Here is a 21,725-nt window from a genome sequence, read left to right as displayed (position 1 = left end):
ACCTGCGTCACTTAAATAAAGCAAAAGAAAAACTGGCAACTAAAATGTCAAATTGGGTTGCATTAATAGCAACCAGACTTAATTAAACAGCGGTAAAGCTAGATTCTGAAGGAATAATACAGCATGTTATCTTGAATGGAGAATCATCGTCAGATGCAGAAGTAACATCAGGTGTGTCCCAGGGGAGTTCATGTTGTACGTTAATGATCTTGCAGACAGTATTAATAGTAACTTCAAGTTTTTTTTACAGATGATGCAGTGAAGTACTATCTCAAAGATGCTGCATAAATATTTAGTCAGATCTTGATAAGATTTCAACGTGGTACAGAAATTGGTAACTTGCTATAACCGTTCAGAAAAGTAAAATTTTGCACTTCACAAATCGAAAAAACATAGTATCCTATGACTATAATGTCAGTGAGTCACTGTTGGAATCAAATATTTCGGTGTAACACTTTGTAAGAATATGAAATGTATGATCACACAGATCATGCCTTGGGGAAAGCAGGTCGTAGACTTCAGTTTATTCGTAGAATACTGGGAAAGTGCAATCAGTCTACAAAGAAGATTGCTTAAAAATCACTCGTGCGACTGGTTCTAGAGTGTTGCTCCAGTGTGTTGGACCCATACCAGATAGGACTAACCTGGGATACTGAATGTAGGCAGGGAAGGGCAACGCGAATGGTCACACGTTATTCAGAGCTGAGGAAGCTCGGCAGTTAGCTCGACTCCGCACGCTGGAGGCTCAAAAAAACGATCGCCGAAGATATGACGCGAGCCACCGCCCTGTTGTCTACCAGCCTGATGACCTCGTCTGGATCTTCATTCGTGTTCGGAAGGTTGGTCTCTCTGAGAAGCTCCTCAGTCGCTACTTTGGACCTTATAAGGTTTTAAGACAGTTTTCTTATGTTACGTATGAATTTGAAGATTTCGACCCCGACACAAGACGACGAAAGATCAGAGATACGGTCCCCGTCCTTCGAATGCAGCCCTGTAAGGATCCTGCAAACCCAGGAGAAATTCGAAGTTCCAGCGACAGGCAACAAGCGGAAAGGTGACGAGGAGCGTAGCAGCAAAAGAAGTCATAAGAAGATCACCGCCATGGCGAGAATCAGTCATCAGTAACATGCAGGGCCAATGACGCGTTCCCGGACCAGGAAGACGTAACACCGAGAGGCTGTTCTCTTAAGAGGGGAGCAATGTCGCAGAAGAAGCTGAGTAGCACCGTGGTGTAGTGGTTATGACACTAAACTGTTCCATGGAGGGGCGTGAGTTCAAAACTCCCGTGGATTGTACAATTTTGATTCCTATATTCGGTTCGAGTACATTTTAGAAGTATCCACAAATGTCAAGAATCATTCTACTGGAATGTTCTGCAGCTGTATATATACTGTATGTGTTCTGCGGTTAAAGGCGCTGCAGTCTGGAACCGCAAGACCGCTACGGTCGCAGGTTCGAATCCTGCCTCGGGCATGGATGTTTGTGATGTCCTTAGGTTAGTTAGGTTTAACTAGTTCTAAGTTCTAGGGGACTAATGACCTCAGCAGTTGAGTCCCATAGTGCTCAGAGCCATTTGAACCATTTTTTTTTGTTCTGGCCGGAGGCAGTTCGCTCCGCGCTCTTGTATGTGCAAGTGTTGAATAAACATTCGTTAAGTGAAGTTAGTGTTCGTCATTCTTCATCATTTTCTGTACCTCGTAGCGAATTATTCAACGTTCCGTTGCTGACACACGGTATGCTCTCTGGATTGTTGGTTGATGGTCTCCAGTGTTAATCCGGTGCTTCACCGTCGATTTTTCTAATTTGTTCTTCACCTGTGGATTAAAGCATTCAGAGAACTCTTGAAGAATAACAAGTAGCTTCTTCTGATGTTCCCTAGGGAGATCTGGTGATAGTCGAGCTAAAAGATCTTGTCTCGTAGTGGTGGCACTAATTTCACCCACAGACTCGGCATGAGAGGTTTCTATGACGCTTAGCTGTTCGGCAGTTAACGGCTCAGCCTTTGCTCCGCACATGCGTCTTGGAAGGATCTGCTGTTCTCGGCGACAGTTAACTACCCACAGTTCACAGAATCCCTTCTTAAACGAGACGACAGTGGCTGGAATGACCACGTTATTCTTCAGTGGTATGCTTCTCTTACATTCCACTTCGCCGGCCGGAGTAGCTGAGTGGTTCTAGGCGCGACAGTCTGGAACCGCGCGACCGCTACGGTCGCAGGTTCGAATCCTGCTTCGGTCATGGATGTGTGTGATATCCTTAGGTTAGTTAGGTTTAAGTAGTTCTAAGGTTAGGTTAGGTTAGTGTTGTTTAACGTCCCGTCGACAACGAGGTCATTAGAGACGGAGCGCAAGCTCAGGTTAGGGAAGGATGGGGAAGGAAATCGGCCGTGCCCTTTCAAAGGAACCATCCCGGCATTTGCCTGAAACGATTTAGGGAAATCACGGAAAACCTAAATCAGGATGCCTGGAGACGGGATTGAACCGTCGTCCTCCCGAATGCGAGTCCAGTGTGCTAACCACTGCGCCACCTCGCTCGGTAAAGTAGTTCTAAGTTCTAGGGGACTGATGACCTCAGAAGTTAAGTCCCGTAGTGCTTAGAGCCAGCCATTCCACTACAAGATCCATGGGTTGATGCATGGTGTGACACATGACAGTTACCTTTCTAGCACTGACTGCATAAATGATCACTTCATCCAGTACACATAGTCTCCACACACTCTGATACGCATCTTCCAGTCCACAGTATCTCATCTCGTCTAGCATAATTTCGAAAGACCACAATCTATAATTGCCTGAGAAGCTTTCGAAAGGTCCCATCCGAGAATGACGTCATGACTACACACTTGCAAGACGATGAATTCTAAGGGCTGTGTACTCAGCGCCTCCAACAGAATAATGACACCTAGAAGAAGGTGTAAGGAGATGAATGACGAACACTAACTTCAATTAACGAAGGTTTATTCAGCACTTGCACATTCAAGAGTGCGGAGTGAACTGCCTCCGGCCAGACCACGTACAGTATATATACAACTGCAGAACATTCCAGTAGAATGATTCTTGACATTTGTGGAGACTTCTAGAATGTACTCGAACCGAATATAGAAATTAAAATTGTACAGTCCAGGTGAGTTTTGAACTCACGACCCTCCATGCAACAGTTTAGTATCATAATATATAATTTAAAATTGTACAGTCCATATGAGTTTTGAACTCACGACCCTCCATGCAGTAGTTTAGTATCATAACCACTACACCACAGTGCTACTCAGCTACTACTATATATATAAAAATTCTTCAGTGGTATGCTTCTCTTACCCTTCAGTATGTAGATGCGCTCTACAGATTTTAATAATAAAGAGTGATCTTTTGAAGTGTGGTCGCATGATACTTTAAATAAGTTAACGTGGGCAGGAGGCGCTGTACTCCGTCGAGTTGAAAACTCATTTTTTTGGTGTCGTCTTTACTTACTAAATTCGCATCTAAAAATAGGTATAACATCCAAGAAAATTTAGAAAATTTAAAAAACAATGATTCTGTAACTGTAGTGTAGATTTCACATAAAGTCGGGATGAAGTACATGCGTGTACTGGCTATTGGTTGTACTGGATACTGAAATTAAAAGAAATTAAATGAAATTGGATTCCTGGCTCATAACTAAAAATAAATTGCGCTTCGATAACGTTTTGTTAAACTAAGACTAAAGTTACTGGAAAATAATACCCTGAAAGGCTTTTCAGGTGAGAGCAAACATATAGAACATACTCTAGGTAGCTGTTACTGCGGACAGTTTAAGTGAAAGAGTTCTAGTGGTATCACGACTATCTAGTTTAAAAATGGAAACAAATTTTGTTTTTAAAGACAATTGCCTAAGACTGAAGGATACAGTTATTCTAGATGGGTTATAACTTATACATAACTAATTTAATTTGGCAAAGACAAAAAGGAAAGGATATTACAATTATTTTCATAACAGAATGTCAGTGTAGATAATAAAATGCATTGCTCACTTCGCTTGTAGCTTAATCTCTGTGACATAGTAATAAATTTTACACAAAAAGATAGAAATTTTCACTGGATAGAAATTTCGTAAATAAGTAATTATATTTTCTATTGATATTGACTTAATATCGATGAGAGAAGAGTTATACTTTTAATATCCATTCCTACATTAACTTTAAATGAGCTTAGTCTAATAATACACTGGTACTAGTCTGCAGTATAGAATTATAGAAGCCATTCTGAAATGTACCTTGGCTTTTACATCAGTACTGAAGCATCCTGTAATCTTGAGAAGATTATTCTTATTTAATGTCAGCCACATAGCTAGCCATATATGTCGACAACACAGGATCATAACTTACTTGGGATGAAAGATATTTTTACACGTGCACAACTTCGTATATAAAAATATTTGTCATAGATAAAATGCACGAATAAGTAAGTCCAGTTGGAGGGATGCTGCTGCTCTCAGCTACTCAACACTGATGGGGTACAGAGGACACCATCACCCTCCAGGCCTACTGGAGGCTTGACCCGGGTGACTTCGACACAGTTCGTCATCCGCCTTCGAGTAGGTAGGCAACGTTGTTGTTCCATCCACTCCTGAATCTGACACCAATTCTGTTGGTTCCTGTTTCCCAATCAAAGGTGAGAACCGATCCCTGCGTGTCAGTGAGTACCTGAGATGGACCTGGCTCGAGATTGCTGAGCGCAAATCTTCGTCATCCACAACAGCACTTTGGAGATCGATGCCTATAGCTGAAGGCCACTGGACCACACAGTCAACGGCCACTCTGTGACGCACTGTGTCTACTCAGTGTTTTCGCCAGAAGTAGTTGTTGCGAAATGTTACGAACACAGGAAACTAACAGGTATGAATAGAGTGGAATTACAGGATAGCGGAATAATAACAAATGGTACGACTTGTCTCTTAGCAAGCATGACATTTCGCCTACCTGCTACGATCACTGAAATGACACACTTGTATGGGAACAACCTATGTTGTACTTGCCCGACAAGCCGCTAGAGGTGCTGGCTTCCCAAAACTTGACCTTCCTGAATTATATCCTGAATACAGTCTGTCTATGCTCACTAGACGAACTAGCAGAAACGCAAAGAGGGAGAATTACAGCCCAATAAATGTTCCAGCACACACAGGAATAACGTGATAGATATCATAGTGACATCTACCAGCGCTGTAGAGGTTTTGATTGAGGTTTGTGTAATATACTTCTGTTTTAAACGAAACTCAGAGCTCCGTTCAGATTTGCCTGTGCATCAGATACCCGTTGATTGGTTTGTAAATAAACGGGAGTTCATGCAAACTAATAGATGAACCTATAAATATGGGAATAATTGTGTTAGTGAGTAAGAAATGACTTCTGCAAAGGCGTTCTTTACCGATTCAAAATACCAGCCATTGAAAATCATGTAAATTAGCTGTATGGTAGTGGAAGAGTAACGGAAGTTGTATAATGTGTAACTACTCGTGCGGAATGCATGGGTTGGATAAAAAGTAGTTGAAACACTGTTATAATTCATAACAGAATTTATTGGCAGACTTTCACTGCATTACACGCCCTCAATGTAATCGTCCCTTATTCCGATCACGTTCTCCTCAAACAGATGGAAGGCGTCGTACCCATCAGCGCGGTTACCTCTCTTTATGTCTCTCAAGGACCGCCTTAAGACTTGGATGCGTCTTCTCTTGTTCTGAAGCGCCTGCCACGAAAAGGATCCTTCATTTTGGTGAATACGTCGTAAACACGTGGACTCTTACCAGGTGAATATGGTATATTATGTACCAGTATCTCTCCTCCCCCCTCCCCCCCCCTCCCCCCCCCCCCCCCATTTACTCTGGAGGATGCAGTGCCGGGAAGGTGCCACCGCGTTCTTCTCAATATGGAACGAAGGTGATGTCGCAAGAAATTGCAGTAGTAGACTGCAGTGACCGTCTGTTAGGGTGCATAAACTGACCTGCCGTATTTTCACACAGTAAACATTGTAACTGACTAAAACACAGCGGTCACCGCACACTGCATTATTTCAAATGACATTCTGCTGTCAGCCACAGACAGCACACATTCCATTTGACGAACATCCTTCATGTTACGGCAGCGTACGCACTACATTTTATCCAACTCTAGTATGTAAGATGTGTTTATTATGGGTACCCCAAATAAATATTAGAGACAAATTTTATGAAGGAAGGGGGAGAAATTATGCCCCAGGATAATATTCCCGACAGAGATTCTTCAAAGTTCTACTTCGGCGGCTGCCGGCAGCTGAACCGTCTGTGTCAGTGACTAGTAGACTGCCAGCTAGGGAAAAATGCTGAGCAGACTGCGGCAAACATGGAAGCTATAGCAACACAAGGGAGCACTGAGCACTGAAGTCTGCAAGTAGAGCATATGATAGCTTGAGAGCCGAGAGATACCGTAACACTATTGACAAAGCAGAATTTCGTAAGAAAGGCTAGGTACAACGCACCTTGAATCAGGTGTCGAGCCAGCAGAAAAGAGCTTTTGGAAGGTAACTTGCGAAAGTCTGAAGTCACAAGGAGAGCAAACAGCGAAGGAAAAACCAGGATACATAATGTCATAGCCATCCCTATCGTCGCAGAGCGCACGGGAAGCGCCAGCTGTCCAGCAAGAGAGGAGTCTGTGGAGGTCTACCCTCGGTATGCCTAGCTGTCTTTGAACGTCTATGGAGTTATGAGTTTGGCTGTGAGGACGCAGCTACCGCCAGCTGCACTACCATCTCCTGAGACAACACTGATGGGACGCAGAGTACTTCATGACCCTCCAGGCCTGCTGGAGGCTTTACCTGCGTGACCTTAATGCTGTCCATCATCCACCTTCCAATGGTTAGGCACCACTGCTGCTCATCCCATTCGTGGGGCTTACACTAGTGCTGGTGACTTCTGTTTCCTAAACGGGAACGGAGAACCGATCCCAGGGTGCCAGAGAGTACTTGGTCTGGATCGGGGACGAGACTCCTGAGTACAAATCTTCCGTGTCCACGAGAGCACTTTGGAGATCGATACGCAGAGCCGGTGGCCGCCGGATTCCGTGGTCTACGGCTGCTCTGTGATGCAACAGCCGCCACCTGACGGCCCTGTGCTCGTGTTACTGCAAGCTCGCCAGCATTCCAATGCTGATGAGGTGCTACTCCGCGGGTCTGGTTGGGGCACAGTGTTTTGGAAGACAATCCTGTATTACTGCCCAATAAATGTGTTATTGTCAATGATGCTTTCCTGGCACTTTTAAGAGTAACTAGGACCTCACCATCATATCCCTTCCGGATCTCTCCTGATGACTGTAGGAGTCTGTAACCAGATTACTTCGATACTCATATGGTGCTGTGTGCTCAGGTACCTGATTTTAATTCTACGTTCTTTTTTGGTTAATCCATTCAGTCCAAACTGTTGTTTATCACTGTACATGAAGTAATAATGTATATCGTTTATACGTGCATTATGATTTCATCAAGTTATATGATGTGGAATGCAGTGTAAACAAAGTTATGATGATGTTTCTAACTTTTTTTCCTTTGTACTTACATTTTGTATGAACCATTTTATATTGACTGTTTATACAGTGTTATTTTCTTAGATGTGGTTCCCGATGTATTACAGATCTGAATAAGTCTAATTGCTGTAGCTGAAACTAGTTACCAACTAAAATGTTATACTCACGACCTTGACTAATAAAGGATTTTTCTGAATACACTTTCATTAAACACAAATCGTTTATTTCCAATTTATCTATGACAAATAACAAAACTTATATCACTTCAGATAACACTTTCACACAATAATTTTTCTTTCACTTTTTTCTTTCCGGAAAAATGTACGCCGAAAGCTATGCGCTGTATAACACTAACAAATTATCCTCTTTCTGAATATAACATTTCACCTGCTGAGTTGGGTTTCCAGGCTAGCAAATGAGATGTTAAGGTACACAAAATGAAAACTAGACATCGTCGATGCGTCCTGTCTGTATTGGTACAGTATGAAGCAATGTATGTCTAATGTGAGTATTGTGTACACTATTTAGACGAAAGAAATCAAGCAGTGTGGTACTAGCCTTTTACAATGTTCAATAACTTCTTTGTAAAATAGTATTATACACTAAGGTTGAACCACATAAATTAACAAGGGTTAAAACAAACTGACCTTGTATTTTGTACTCTCCATCCAAGTATCCTAAATTAAGTTTCCCCTGGCTTCCCTGAATTACTTCAGACACATGCCAGGATGGCTCCTACCACAAGGCCGCCACCGATTATGCAGCCCATCCTTGTGTAACTAGACCTCTAAGTGTGTAAACGTCTAAGTATGTAAACGCTAGTGCACATCACTTACGCAACGTTTGTAATTCTCAAATTGTAGTACGAGTATCATGATACGCCCAACATCCTTGTGAAAGCGATCCTTTTCTTCTGAGTAATCAGTCTTCTGGCTGGTTTGATGCGGCCTGCCAGGAAATACCCTCCAGGGCCAAGCCAACCTTTTCATCTCGGAGTAGCTAATGCACCCTAACTCCTCGATTATTTGCTGGATATATTCCATTTTCTGTCTTCCTCTACAGGTTTTGCCCTGTACAGGTCCAGCTAATACCATGGAAGTTATTCTCTGATGTCGTTAACAGATGTCCTACCACTCTATCCCTCCTTCTTGTCAGTGTTTATCACTTATTCATTTCCTTGCGATTCTGTGGAGACGCTCTTCATTCCTTACTTTATCAGACCACCTAATTTTCAACATTCTTCTGTTGCACAACATCTCAGATACTTACATTCTCTTCAGTTCCGGTTTTGTCGAAGTCCATGTTTCCTTACGATACAGTATTAAGCTCCAAACATACATTCTCAGAAATTTCTTCGCCAAATTTTGGCCTATGTCTGACACCAATAGACTTCTCTTGAGCAGGAATGCCCTCTTTGTCAGTACTATTTGCTCTTTGTGTCCTCCTTGCGCTGTCCAACATCGATCATTTCGCTGCCTAGGTAGCTGAATTCCTTAACTTCTTCTATTTCATGATCTCAAGTTCCGATGACAAGTTTCACACTATTCTCATTTCAACTACTTTTCATTACCTTCGTCAATCTTCGATTTACTCTCAATCCATATTCTGTATCCATTAGACTGTTCACTCCATTCAACATATTCTGTAATTCTCCTTCACTAGCACTGAGGATATCAATGTCATCAGCCAATCTTATCATTGATCTCCTTTCAACCTACACTTTAATTCCACTCTTGAACCCTTTCATTGCTTCTTCGACGTATAGATTGAACAGTATGGACGTAATATTACATCCCTGCCTTACACTCTGTTTAATCCAAGCTCTTCGTTCTTGATTTCCACGCTTACTGTTGTCTCTTCGTTGTTGTACATGTTGCCTATTACCCGTCTTCCTCTGCAGCTTACCCCTACTTTCCTTAAAATTTCGAACATCTCGCACCATTTGATATTGTCGAACAATTTTCGCAGTTCGATAAATCCTTTGAACGTGTCTTGATTTTTCTTGCCTCCATTATCAACTGCAAATTAAGAATAGCCTTTCTGCTGCACTTACCGTTCCTAAAGCGAAACTGATAGTCATCTACCAGATCATCAGTTTTCTTTTCCAATCTTCTGCAAATAATTATTGTCAGGAACTTGGATGCATGAGCTGTTAAGCCGATTTTGTGATAATTTCTCGCCCTTGTCGGCTCCTTCTAGCTTCCGAATTGTGTGGATGATGTTTTTCTGAAAGCCTTTTTGTCTAATATCCAATCTCACACATTCTACACATCAACGTGAATAGTCGTTTTATTGTCACTTCTCAACAACTATCTTAGAAATACCAATGGAATGTTATCTACCCCTTCTGCCTTGTTCGATTTTAATCCCTCAAAGGTCTTTTAAATTCTGATTCTAACACTTGGATCCCCTATGTCTTCCCCGTCTACTCCTGTTTATTCTTCTATCACGTCGTCAGACAAGTGCTCTCCCTCACGGAGGGATTCGGTGCACTCTTTCCAACTACCAGTTGTCTCCTCTGAACTTACCAGTGGAATTACTAGTACACTCTTAATGTTACCGCCTTGCTCTTAATTTCGCTTAAGGTTGATTTGACTTTTTCTATAAGCTGAGGCAGTCCTTCCGACAGCCATTTCTTTTTCGATTTCTTCACACTGTTAATGCAGCCATGTAACCTTAGCTTCCCTGCACTTCCTATTCATTTTATTCCTTAGTGAACTGTGATTCTGGACTCCTGAATTTCCCTGAACATTTTTGTACTTCCTTCTGTCGTCGATCAACTGAAGTACGAGGACCGTTCAATAAGTAACATAGCACATTTGTTTTCTACGCTAATTTCGGCTCAAAAATATGTAATTTGTTGTGGGATAGCCGGCCGCGGAGGCCGAGCGGTTCTAGGTGCTTCAGTCTGGAACCGCGCTACTGCTACGGTCGCAGGTTCGAATCCTGCCTCGGGCATGGATGTGTATGATGTCCTTAGGTTAGTTAGGTTTCAGTAGTTCTAAGTCTAGGGGACTGATGACCACAGATGCTAAGTCCCATAGTGCTCAAAGCCATTTTTTGTTGTTGTGGGATATCGTGGAATATTCCCGCTTCAGCCCCTATAGTTCCATGGGGTTCCGATACGTGGCAGCGCTATGCGTAGCCTTCAAATTGGTGTATGTAACGGAGGTGCCTACCAAGCAGAGAACTGGCATTGAGTTTCTGTTGGAAGAAAACCAAGCATCGCAGATATTCTTAGATGCTTTCAGAATGTCTGCAGAGGCCTGACAGTGAACCAAAGCATAATGAGTCGTTGGGCTAGGCGTTTGTCACCATGGTAACAAGGCTGCACAAACCTGTCCGATCTCCCGCGTTAGACTGGCCGCACACAGCTGTGATTCGTGCAGTGTTGGAGCGTGCCGACGTTCTCATTCTAGGCATACGACGGATCCTAACCGGCTTTCAGAAAGAAATGTGATTCATTACTTATGAAACAGGTCTCGTATATTTTCTGTTATCCATGGCTGCTTCGCAGTTACCTTCCTGGTACCTACGCTTTTCTTTTCAGCTTCTGTGATTGCCCTTTTCAGAATGTCCATTTCACTTGAACTGAACTGCCTACTGAGCTATTCATTATTACAGTGTCTATAGTCTCAGAGAACTTCAAGAGTATGTCTTCATTCCTTAGTATTTCCATATCCCACTTATATTCTTCCTGTCAAATCTATTAAACTTCAGGCTACGCTTCATCATCACCGAATTGCGGTCTGAGTCTATATCTGTACCTGTGCACGCCTTACAATCCGATATCCGATTTAGGAATCTCTGAATGATCTTACGGAACCAAAGTGGTATCTTTCAGTATCTATCGGTCTTTACCAAGTGTACTTCCCACTCTTCTGATTCTTGACAAGATTATGCGCTATTACTAGCTAATATATATTGCGGAAACCTGTCCGATCTCCCACGTTAGCCCGGACGCACACAGTTTGTGATTCCTCCAGTGTTGGAGCGTGCCGACGTTCTCATTCTAGATGATCGACGGATTCCAACCCATTCCTATTGCCAAACCCCTATTCTCCCGCAACCTTTCTTCTATTCTTCTCCCTACAACCGCATTCGATTATTCTATGCTTAATATATTTTCATCTCATTTTACGTACTGAATTACCCGTTCGCTATCCACATATACTTTTTCTATCTCTTCTCTTCTGTCTGCGACGTCGGCATGTATACCTGAACTATTGTCGGCGTTGATTTTCTGTCGATTTTCATGGGAACAACCTTCTCACTAAACTCTTCACAGTAGCTCACTCTCTGCCCCACCTTCTATTCACAAGGAATCCTCCGTTATAACATTTTCTGCTGCTGTTGATAATACCCTATAATCGTCTGACCAGAAAGCCGTATCTTCTTTTCATTGCACTTCACTGACCACCACTTTATCTAGATTGCCCTTTTGATATTTTCTAGATTCCCCACGATGTTCAAACTTCTGACAGTCCACGCCCCGACTCGTAGAACGTTGCCCTTTCTTTGGTTACTCAATCTTTTTCTTATGCAGTCTCCTCCCGGAGTTGCGAATGGGGGAATAGACCCGAATCTTTAGCCACTGGAGAGATGAGGACGATTTTTCAGTTGGAGACCACATGCCCTGTGGATACACATTATGCGTCTTTAATGCAGTGGTTTACGTGGCCTTCTGAATCCTTATGCCGTTGACAATTGCTGATTCTTCGCCTTTTAAGATCAGTGTCCTACCGCTAGGGCAGAAGAGTGCTCTGAAACTCTACCCGTGCCTCCATCCTCTCTGACAAGGTCTGTAGCAGAACGAGGGTGACTACTTACGCCAGAAGCTTTCGACCGCTATTGCTGATGATTTTCATTCAAAACTTAAACAGTGGCGAGATTGGAACCCGGACCCATGACGGTTTGATTAACTCTCAAAATTGCTTCCCCTGGACCATGGGTATCACAGGTGATTTTTCAGATAAATAATATCACTACCTCTACTACATATAAATATTTTTATCTGATACAAACAATTAAAAGGCTGGATAAAATATTATTATGGCAGAAGTTATTTAAAATTATTATGAGCGTATTTTTTGGATAGAAGAGTGATACATTCGGTCGTGTGGCAGAAGGGGCATATGGAGAGAATAATGGTAGTTGCCTAAATGCCTAGTCTAGTGTTGATAATAATGTGATAACGAGTATGAGTGTGACATTAAGCAGTCTTAAAGATACTAGGGTTCTAGCTTTTATCTATGCTTTCGTACTCCAGTCTTCTATAGAAATGTTCCTTAATTAGAAACTTACAAATGATCAATCTGTAGACTTTTTCTGTACCTTTAGAGCCTAACTGTCCGGCAAGACAATGTTGAACTTCGACCAGTGCTTAAGGAGATGGATGCACTGTTTCGCCCCTGCAGTTCAATAAATACATCGAGGAAGCAATGACGATACTAAAAGAAAGGTTGGAGGGTGGGATTAAAATTCTGGATGAAAGGATATCAATGATAAGATTCGCTGAAGACAATGCTATCCTCAGTGAAACTGAAGAAGAAATACAAGACATGTTAAATGGAATGAACAATCCGATCAGTAGAGAATAAGGACTGAAAGTAAACCGAACAAAATAATGAGCAACGGCGGAAGTTGGTTCAAATGGCTCTGAGCACTATGGGACTCAACTGCTGTGGTCATAAGTCCCCTAGAACTTAGAACTACTTAAACCTAACTAACCTAAGGACATCACACACATCCATGCCCGAGGCAGGATTCGAACCTGCGACCGTAGTGGTCGTACGGTTCCAGACTGTAGCGCCTTTAACCGCTCGGCCACTCTGGCCGGCTCGGCGGAAGTGAAAACAAAATAAAACTAACATGAAAATTAGTGAACAGGAAACAGAAGCAAAAGAAACCATGACGGACGGAGCAAGGAGGACATAGAAAGCAGTTTAGCACAGGCAAAAAGGACATTTCTGACCAAGAGACATCTACTGATATCAAAGACACACTATGTGATGAAAAGTATCCGGACATCCCCAAAAACATACGTTTTTCATATTAGGTGCATTGCGCTGCCACCTACTGCCAGGTACTCCATATCAGCGACCTCAGTAGTCATTCGACATCGTGAGAGAGCAGAATGGGGCGCTCCACGGAAAAAAAACGGACTTCGAATTTGGTCAGGTGATTGGGTGTCACTTGTTACATATGTCTGTATGCGAGATTTCCACACACCTAAACATCCCTAGTTCCATTGTTTCCGATATGATAATGAAGTGGAAACGTGAAGGGATACACACAGCAAAAAGCGTATAGCCCAACCTCGTCTGTCGACTAACAGAGACCACCGACAGTTGGAGAGGGTCGTAATGTGTAATAGGCAGACATCTATCTAGACCATCTCACAGGAAATCCAAACTGCATCAGGATCCACTGCAAGTACAGTGACAGTTAGACGGGAAGTGACAAAACATGGATTTCATGGTCGAGTGACTGCTCATAAGCTACACATCATGTCGGTAAATGCCAAATGACGCCTCGCTTGGTGTAAGAAGCGTAAACATTGGACGATAGAACAGTGGAAAAAGGTTGTGTGGAGTGACGAATCATGGTACACAATGTGGCGATCCGATGGGAGGGTGTGGGCATGGGGAATGCCCGGCGAACGTCATCTGCCAGCGTGTGTAGTGCCAACAGTAAAATTCGGAGGTGGTGGTGTTATGGTGTCGTCGTGGTTTTCATAAAGGTGGCTTGCGACCCTTGTTGTTTTGCGTGGCACTATCACAGCACAGGCCTACACTGATGTCTTAAGCACCTTCTTGCTTCCCACTGTCGAAGAGCAATTCGGGAATGGTGATTGCATCTTTCAACACCATTCGGCACCTGTTCATAATGCACGGCCTGTGGTGGACTGGTTACACGACAGTAACATCCCTGTAATGGACTGGCCTGCACGGAGTCCTGATCTGAATCCTATAGAACACCTTTGAGATGTTTTGGAATGCCGACTTCGTGCCAGGCCTCACCGACCGACATCGATACCTCTCCTCCGTGCAGCACTCCGTGAAGAATTGCCTGTTATTCCCCAGGAAACCTGCCAACACGTGATTGAACGTATGCCTGGGAGAGAGGAAGCTGTCATGAAGATCAAGTGTGGGCCAACACCGTACTGAATTCCAGCATTACTAATTTAGGGCGCCACGAACTTAGATACTTTTGATCACATATTGTAGGAATCAGTTTGAGGAAGAAACTTCAGAGAATATAAGTTTGAAGCATAGCATTGTATGGAAGTGAAACACGGACTGTGCAAAAACGGAAGAGTACTCAAACATTTGGGATCTAGTATTACAGAAGAATTTCGAAAATTAGGTGGGCTAATAAGGTAAGGAACTAGGAGGTTCTCCAGAGAATCGGCGAGGAAAGGAACATATAGAAAATACTGACAAGAAGAAGGGACAGGAATGTTAGGGCATCTGATAAGACATCACAGAGAATGTAATACATCCAGCAAATAACTGAGAATGGAGGGTGCAAGTGCTACTCCTAGATGAAGAGGTTGGCGCAGGAGGGGAATTCGTGGCCAGTATCTGAAGAATAATGACTAAATAATATATAAACAAATTATTTTCCTAGAGGTTTAAAGTCGAATAAGCAACGATTTGTTGATATAGATGGCGACAATCATGTATTACAGAGGTGCCGGCTTACCTCTCGGCCAGGTGCAAGTGGTTGTCGCCGACGTACTTGAGGCCGTGCAGGGTGCTGGCCTGGCAGTATTCTCGCGCGCCGCGGCCCCAGCGCGCCAGCCGACTGGAGGGTAATGGTGAGAGCGGCGGCGGCGGCGGCGGCGGCGGGGACGGCTGCACCAGACTGCAGCCCACCCAGGGCACCGGCGGCGGCGGCGGCGACGCTGGCTGCCACGGCGGCACCCGCTGCAAACAGGAGGCCACCAATCACAGCGCACCTCATGCTAAGGGAACGCCAAAGGTGCTGCGCTCCAAAGGAACACCGTCCTAGAGCTACGGTACTTGCTGAGTTGTCCAAGACGCAAGGTGGCCAGCGCCAGTCACCATATGTGGGTCTGGTATCAAAACCACTATAGTTCTAGGAAACGGGGCTCACTCCTAATCTTTAATACTCACTTATAATAAGACTTTGGAGAAATCACTCCTGCGTTGTCACCGCGATAGCTGAATGGTAGCCGGCACGTCAGCTCAGCGTGTTTGGTCAGAGAGCTGCTAGGCCTCTGTAATAAAAAATTGAGTGGAACGATCAACAAACGAACTTTAACGGATGTCATGTGACGTCCCCAACGACCAAACACAACGATCAACAACGAGAAAAAAAAAATGGTCAGCGTGACGGACTGCTGTCCTAATGGGCCCGGGTTCGATTCCCGGCTGGGCCGGGGATTTTTTCCGCTCAGGGACTGTGTGTTGTGTTGTCTTCCTCACCGTTTCATCCCCATCCGGCACGCAGGTCGCCAAATGTGGCGTCGAATGTAATAAGACCTGCACCAAAGCGGCTGGACCTGCCCCGTAAGGGGCCTCCAGGCCAGTGACGCCAAACGCTTATTTCTATTCACTTCTGCATTGTACTCTCCTGTAATTTGCACGAGGGGCGTTCAAGAATTAATGCAGCACATTTGTTTTCTCGGCCAATTTCTGCTGAAAAAATACGGAATTTTTTGTGGGACGTCGTGGAATATCCCCGTGTCAACCCCTATAGTTTCGTGAAGTTCCGATAGGTGGCGGTGCTATATCTAGCCTTCAAAGCGGCGTCTGTAACGGACGTTCTTTCCAAGCAGGGAGCAGTCATTTAGTTTCTTTTTGCGGAAACCCAGAGAATCTCAGACTTTCATAGGCGTTTACGGAATGTCTACGGAGATCTGACAGTGAAAAAAAGCACGGTGAGTTGTTGGGCGAGCCGTCTGTTATCATAGATACAAGGTCGCGCAAAACGGTCGATCTTCCGGATGCCAGCCGGCCCCACACAGCTGTTACTCTTGCAATGTTGGAACGTACGAACACTCCCATTCGACGTGATCGACGTATCACACTCAAACACCTCGCTGCACAGCTGTATGTCTTGTTAGTAGTGCCGACACAGTCGTCCACCAGTTGGACCACTCAACGTCTGTGCCCACTGGGCTCCCTGCCGCCTGTGAGAAGACCATAAACAACGACGAAGGACCATCTGTCCAGAATTGCTTTTGCGTTACGAGACTGATCGTGACAACTTTTGTCGAACATCGTCACAGGACATGACGTGGGTTCATTACTTAGATCCGCAAACAAAGCGGCAATTCATGGAGTGACTCCACACCACCTCTCCTCCGAAGAAAAAGTTCAAAGCCTACCCTCAGCCAGTAAAGTCATGGTCACAGTCTTCTGTGGCTCCTAAGTAGTTATTTCGCTTAATACGCTCCCTCATGGTGCAACAATCAACTCCGAATTTTATTGTGCTACCTTCAGGAAACTGAAGAAACGACTTCGGCGTGTTAGTCACCACGGAAATGCGAACAAACTTCTCCCTCTCCACGACAATGCAGGCCCTCACACAAGTCTTCCCATCAGCGAGTAGCTCATAAAACTTCATTACACTGCTGTTCCTCATCCACTCTATAGCCCGGATCTCGCACCTTCTGATTTCCATCTGTTTGGCACGATAAAGGATACAATCTGCGGGAAGCAGTATGTGGTTGATGGGGAGTTCATTGATGCAGCAAGACGTTGGCTCGGATGTCAACCAGTAAAATGGTAATACGCAAGCATAGAGATCCTCCCAGTAAAGTGGCGTAAGGCAGTCGGTTTATGTTGAAAACCAGGGTTTTGTGGCCAAGAGAGTGAAGAATAACATCATGTATTGAAATCCAGAATAAAACCAACCTGCTTTCAGAAAAATTACTTATGGAAAACGACTCCTAACAACATCCTGATGGGGTAACACGAATGATTCTCAACTAAACAGTGACAGGTCGTCACTGATATCTCACAGACAGATCACACATGCTTATATTTAACCCTGCTCTTAGCAACAGATCCGTTTGCACTGCAGGTTAAAGCAGCTGTTTCATTGAATCTGTTCTACAAATAATAACCCTCAAAATGTAAGAGCAGGTGACACAGAGTGAATAACTTGACTGCAAAATGTATTTCATTCTTTAATTGTTTGGTTACAAACAGTGATGGTCAAATAAATGTTAATAATTAAAACCAACTGTAAGTCTTAAAGAAGTACGTAGGTTGTATTATATAGTACAGAGTACCCAAACAGATCTAAAATACCTACGAAATACCTACGAAAATTTCTCAATACAGTCACGGACACGAGGGTATTTTTGAATTGTAGCAGCTCACCCATAGCAGTACTCATTCAAGGGAGTACATTTCCACACATACTGTTTGAAAATTAATTACGAAGTCATTCTGACTTGTGAAATGTTTAAGTGGCACCCTACAATTTAAAAGTTGGTTCTTCTTCTGTAGCTGATCGTCCGCAGCTCGTGGTCGAGCGGTAGCGTTCTCGCTTCCCGCGCCCGGTTTCCCGGGTTCGATTCCCGGCGGGGTAAGGGATTTTCTCTGCCTCATGACGACTGGGTGTTGTGTGATGTCCTTAGGTTAGTTAGGTTTATGTAGTTCTAAGTTCTAGGGGACTGATGACCATAGATGTTAAGTCCCATAGTGCTCAGAGCCATTTGAATTTTTTTGTAGCTGATCGTGTTACTGTGTACAAATCACACCCTCAAAATAGAAAATGCTGCACAACGTCGAAGTTTATTGCTAAGATACAATTCATTACTTGGTAAAAATTTCAACACTTACGAAAGTGTCTGGGTTGAATTATATTTTGACCTGCTAGGAAACAAAGTTCTACTACCTCTTTCGCACTGCTTAAATTTTAACAAGCTCCGAAGTCGAATTTCTAACCTCCTCTAAGCACTAAAACCAAATAGACCACGAGGCTCGGAACATGTTGCCTTAAATACTCTTGCCTCCTCCCCACACAAATTTACTTCAGCCGCACAGCGCTAACTTTGGATAGAGGCCATTTACTGAAATACAGAGCCTCATTGCATTAAGCTTATTAGAATAGAATTTTTTTTCTTTCCATAACTGTCAGTGTGAGGCCAAACTACAAAGTCTATCAGTCATTCACAAACACTTTTGAGCCGTGGAAAAAATTGCTGTTTTGAAGAGCGCACCGCAGCGCGTAGTGCGAAGCAGTTGCCCTCCGTTTCTGGCGGTGGCGTCGCTGTGGCAATCGCAGCTTTGGTGTCTCCCTCTGGCGGGAAGGGGGAAAGGTTGCCTGTCACGTGCATTTAAGGGGCGCTATGAACTCGCCAGTCGGTCAGTCTGGGTCAGTCTCCCGTCCCCAGCTTGCTAGTCTGTCTCTCGTCCGTATATGTTAGGCAGTTAGCATGTGTCTGTCGTTCGGTGTGCTAATATGTCTGTCGTTCGGATCAACTTTTAAAGCTGGCAAAATGAGAGTCTTTCCACTCCGCCAGTAAGAGAACTAACCGAGTGGTCGCCCGGTCGGGGCTTAGTTCCTGCATTTGAGTCTGCGCGTTAGGTCGCCAGTCTGCTCGAGTTTGCTCAGGCAGCGGTCATTGGCGGTTGGATCGATCGGTTTTGGTCTGTCGCGCACTGAGACACAAGATGACTTGTCCGTCTTGAGCGTCGATGTATGTGAGGTCGCCACGTGAGTCCAGTGGGCAGCGGCGTATAGCGAGGGATAGTGACTTCGCGGTCGACGCAAGTGCAACAGGAGTCAACCCACGACATCAGTCTGGCCGGTGCGAGCTGCGACGCCGTGAGACGGGAGATCGGCGCGCCTTCCTGCGTCCGTTGAAGCGGCTGGCAGCGGACGATTCGGGAGAGAGATTTGGGGGTGCTGCGCCAGGTCTTCTAGAGAAATCGCAGTTTATGAGAAGTTAAGTGATTGGTGATATGTTGTTTGATTTACTCTTGTTAAACTCTACTTGTTTTCTTGGTGAGGTCAGCAGCCGTTTTGCTTTGGGGTCGTCCCACCATTCTTCTCCGTTTGCCCACCCGCGGGAAGGTGGTTGTTTATAAATTCGGTGGTCCGTTTTTCCCTTGTGGAGTAGGGGCGGGTTAGAGCAACCTACGGTTCGGGTTGTTCGGTAATCTCCCTATCAATCTACCGTACGTTAGTAGCTGCCTCCGCCATGTTTGTCGGATTTAGTGTGTTAACGAATTTATTGCTTGGAGTGTAACGGCCTAATACCTGAAATATGTTTTGATCTTTGGAAACTTTGATATTATTGCCTATGATCTTGAGAGGCGGTATCTGTGTACTGTAGAGCATCTTAACTATTGTTTGGCCAACCTTGTAGACTTTTATATAAGATTGCATTTCATGGGCTTTTATTTAAATGGTCATTTTAGTATATAAGGTTGCCACCCTTTCACCGTAAGACTTTTCTTGGAAGTTAAAATCAAGTTGCACCTACGGTGGCAAGGTTAATATTTTAACTGTTAGTGTTTTGTACCATTTCCGTCACTCCTACGGGGGGTGCATAGTTTGTGTGCCTGTGTAAATTGTTAAAACTCTTAGTTTAAAGTTATCTGGTGTGTTGCAGATTTGCACCTGTGTAGTCTTTCAGAGGCTTTTGTGAGCGGTCGTAACTACGGCCGTGTCAAAAGGGAGCGGCAAGCTTCTCTGCTCGAAAGCTCATACAGTCAAAACTTGTTTCTTTCTGCCTCTGAATAAATTGTAACTTTGATCTTTAGAGGGTGCTATCTGATTATAATTTTAAATCTGTTTCTTATAAGAAAATGCTTTTAGGCACTATTAAAGTGAATAAAATTCACATTTGTTAAAAGGAATTTGGTTATGATTTCATCAGTTACTCCCTGGCAACTACTTCCATGCTTACATAGTGTGATTAAATGTGTTAATATTTTTGAAGAATCGCTAGTAAATAACATAAATTCTTAAGAATATTCATTGAAAATAAATCACAGTTCAACTTTAAATAAAGAAAATATATCTAAATATTAGTCTACTGATTAATACGACCTAATATTTTACAACTGCTTTTTATTGATGGTGTCAATCTTCACATATTTCACGTTACTTTTGAATTATATTCATATTATCAATCACCGTTTAAAATAAATGTTTATTTTACCCTGAATCCAATCTTATTTATAAAATCTTTTACATAGTGTGAAAGATATTGTGCATGCTTGCATCATGCTGTTGACGTTCTATGCTCATGTCCCTGAATTACGGAGTTCAACCTGAAATTCGATATTACTTACTTTTAATTGGCGCTGTCGACTCTGAACCAGTAAACCAATCACCGTGATATTTTGGTCAGTTGTACCTGGTGGCATTTCCTATCAAGTAGCCTCAGTATACGTTTCTGAAGCTATGCAGATATATCAATGGTTAAAATCTTATTGATTTTTGTATCGACGCATTTATAGGAATATATAGAGGGTCTAAACAAGGGCGATGTACTTGAAGTCAATATTATGGAAATGGAAGAGGACTTAGGTGAAGATGAAAAGGGAGATATGATACTGCATGAAGAATTTGGCAGAGTACTGGAAGACCTAAGTCGAAACAAGGCCCGGGAGCAGAAAACATTCCATTAGAACTACTGACGGCCTTGGGAGAGCCAGCCCTGACAAAACTCTACCATCTGGTGAGCAAGATGCATGAGACAGGCAAAATACCCTCAGACTTCAAGAAGAACATAATAATTCCAATCCCACAGAAAGCAGGTGTTGTTAACATCGAGTATAGATTTAAGTGTCAGGAAGTTGTTTCTGAAAGTATTTGTATGGAGTGTAGCCATGTATGGAAGTGAAACATGGACGATAAATAGTTTAGACTAGAAGAGAATTGAAGCTTTCGAAATGTGGTGCTACAGAAGAATGCTCAAGATTAGATCAGTAGATCACATAACTAATGAGGAGGTATTGAATAGAATTGGGGAGAAGAGGAGTTTGTGGCACAAGTCGACAAGAAGGAGGGATCGGTTGGTAGGACATGTTCTGAGGCATCAAGGGATCACAAATTTAGTACTGGAGGGCAGCGTGCGTGGAGGGTAAAAATCGTAGAGGGAGACGAAAAGATGAACAGACTAAGCAGATTCAGAAGGATGTATGTTGCAGTAGGTACTGGGAGATGAAGAAGCATGGACAGGATAGAGTAGCATGGTGAG

The 21,725-nt window shown here is 43.6% G+C and overlaps 1 protein-coding gene across 1 annotated transcript in view; it reads right to left on the bottom strand.

Annotated features, from left to right (window-relative positions):
* LOC126474441 (pickpocket protein 28-like) overlaps positions 1-21,725 on the bottom strand; it is a 217,466-nt gene that overhangs the window by 107,325 nt on the left and 88,416 nt on the right. The window contains exon 2 of the mRNA XM_050101911.1: positions 15,236-15,459. Coding sequence (XP_049957868.1) covers positions 15,236-15,459 — 224 coding nt within the window. The remainder of the gene's footprint in view (positions 1-15,235; positions 15,460-21,725) is intronic.

This window comes from Schistocerca serialis, chromosome 4, assembly GCF_023864345.2.
Source record: "Schistocerca serialis cubense isolate TAMUIC-IGC-003099 chromosome 4, iqSchSeri2.2, whole genome shotgun sequence".
Lineage (NCBI taxonomy): Eukaryota > Metazoa > Arthropoda > Insecta > Orthoptera > Acrididae > Schistocerca > Schistocerca serialis.
Note: the sequence above shows the minus strand (reverse complement) of the source record. Positions and strands in the feature narration are given on the sequence as shown.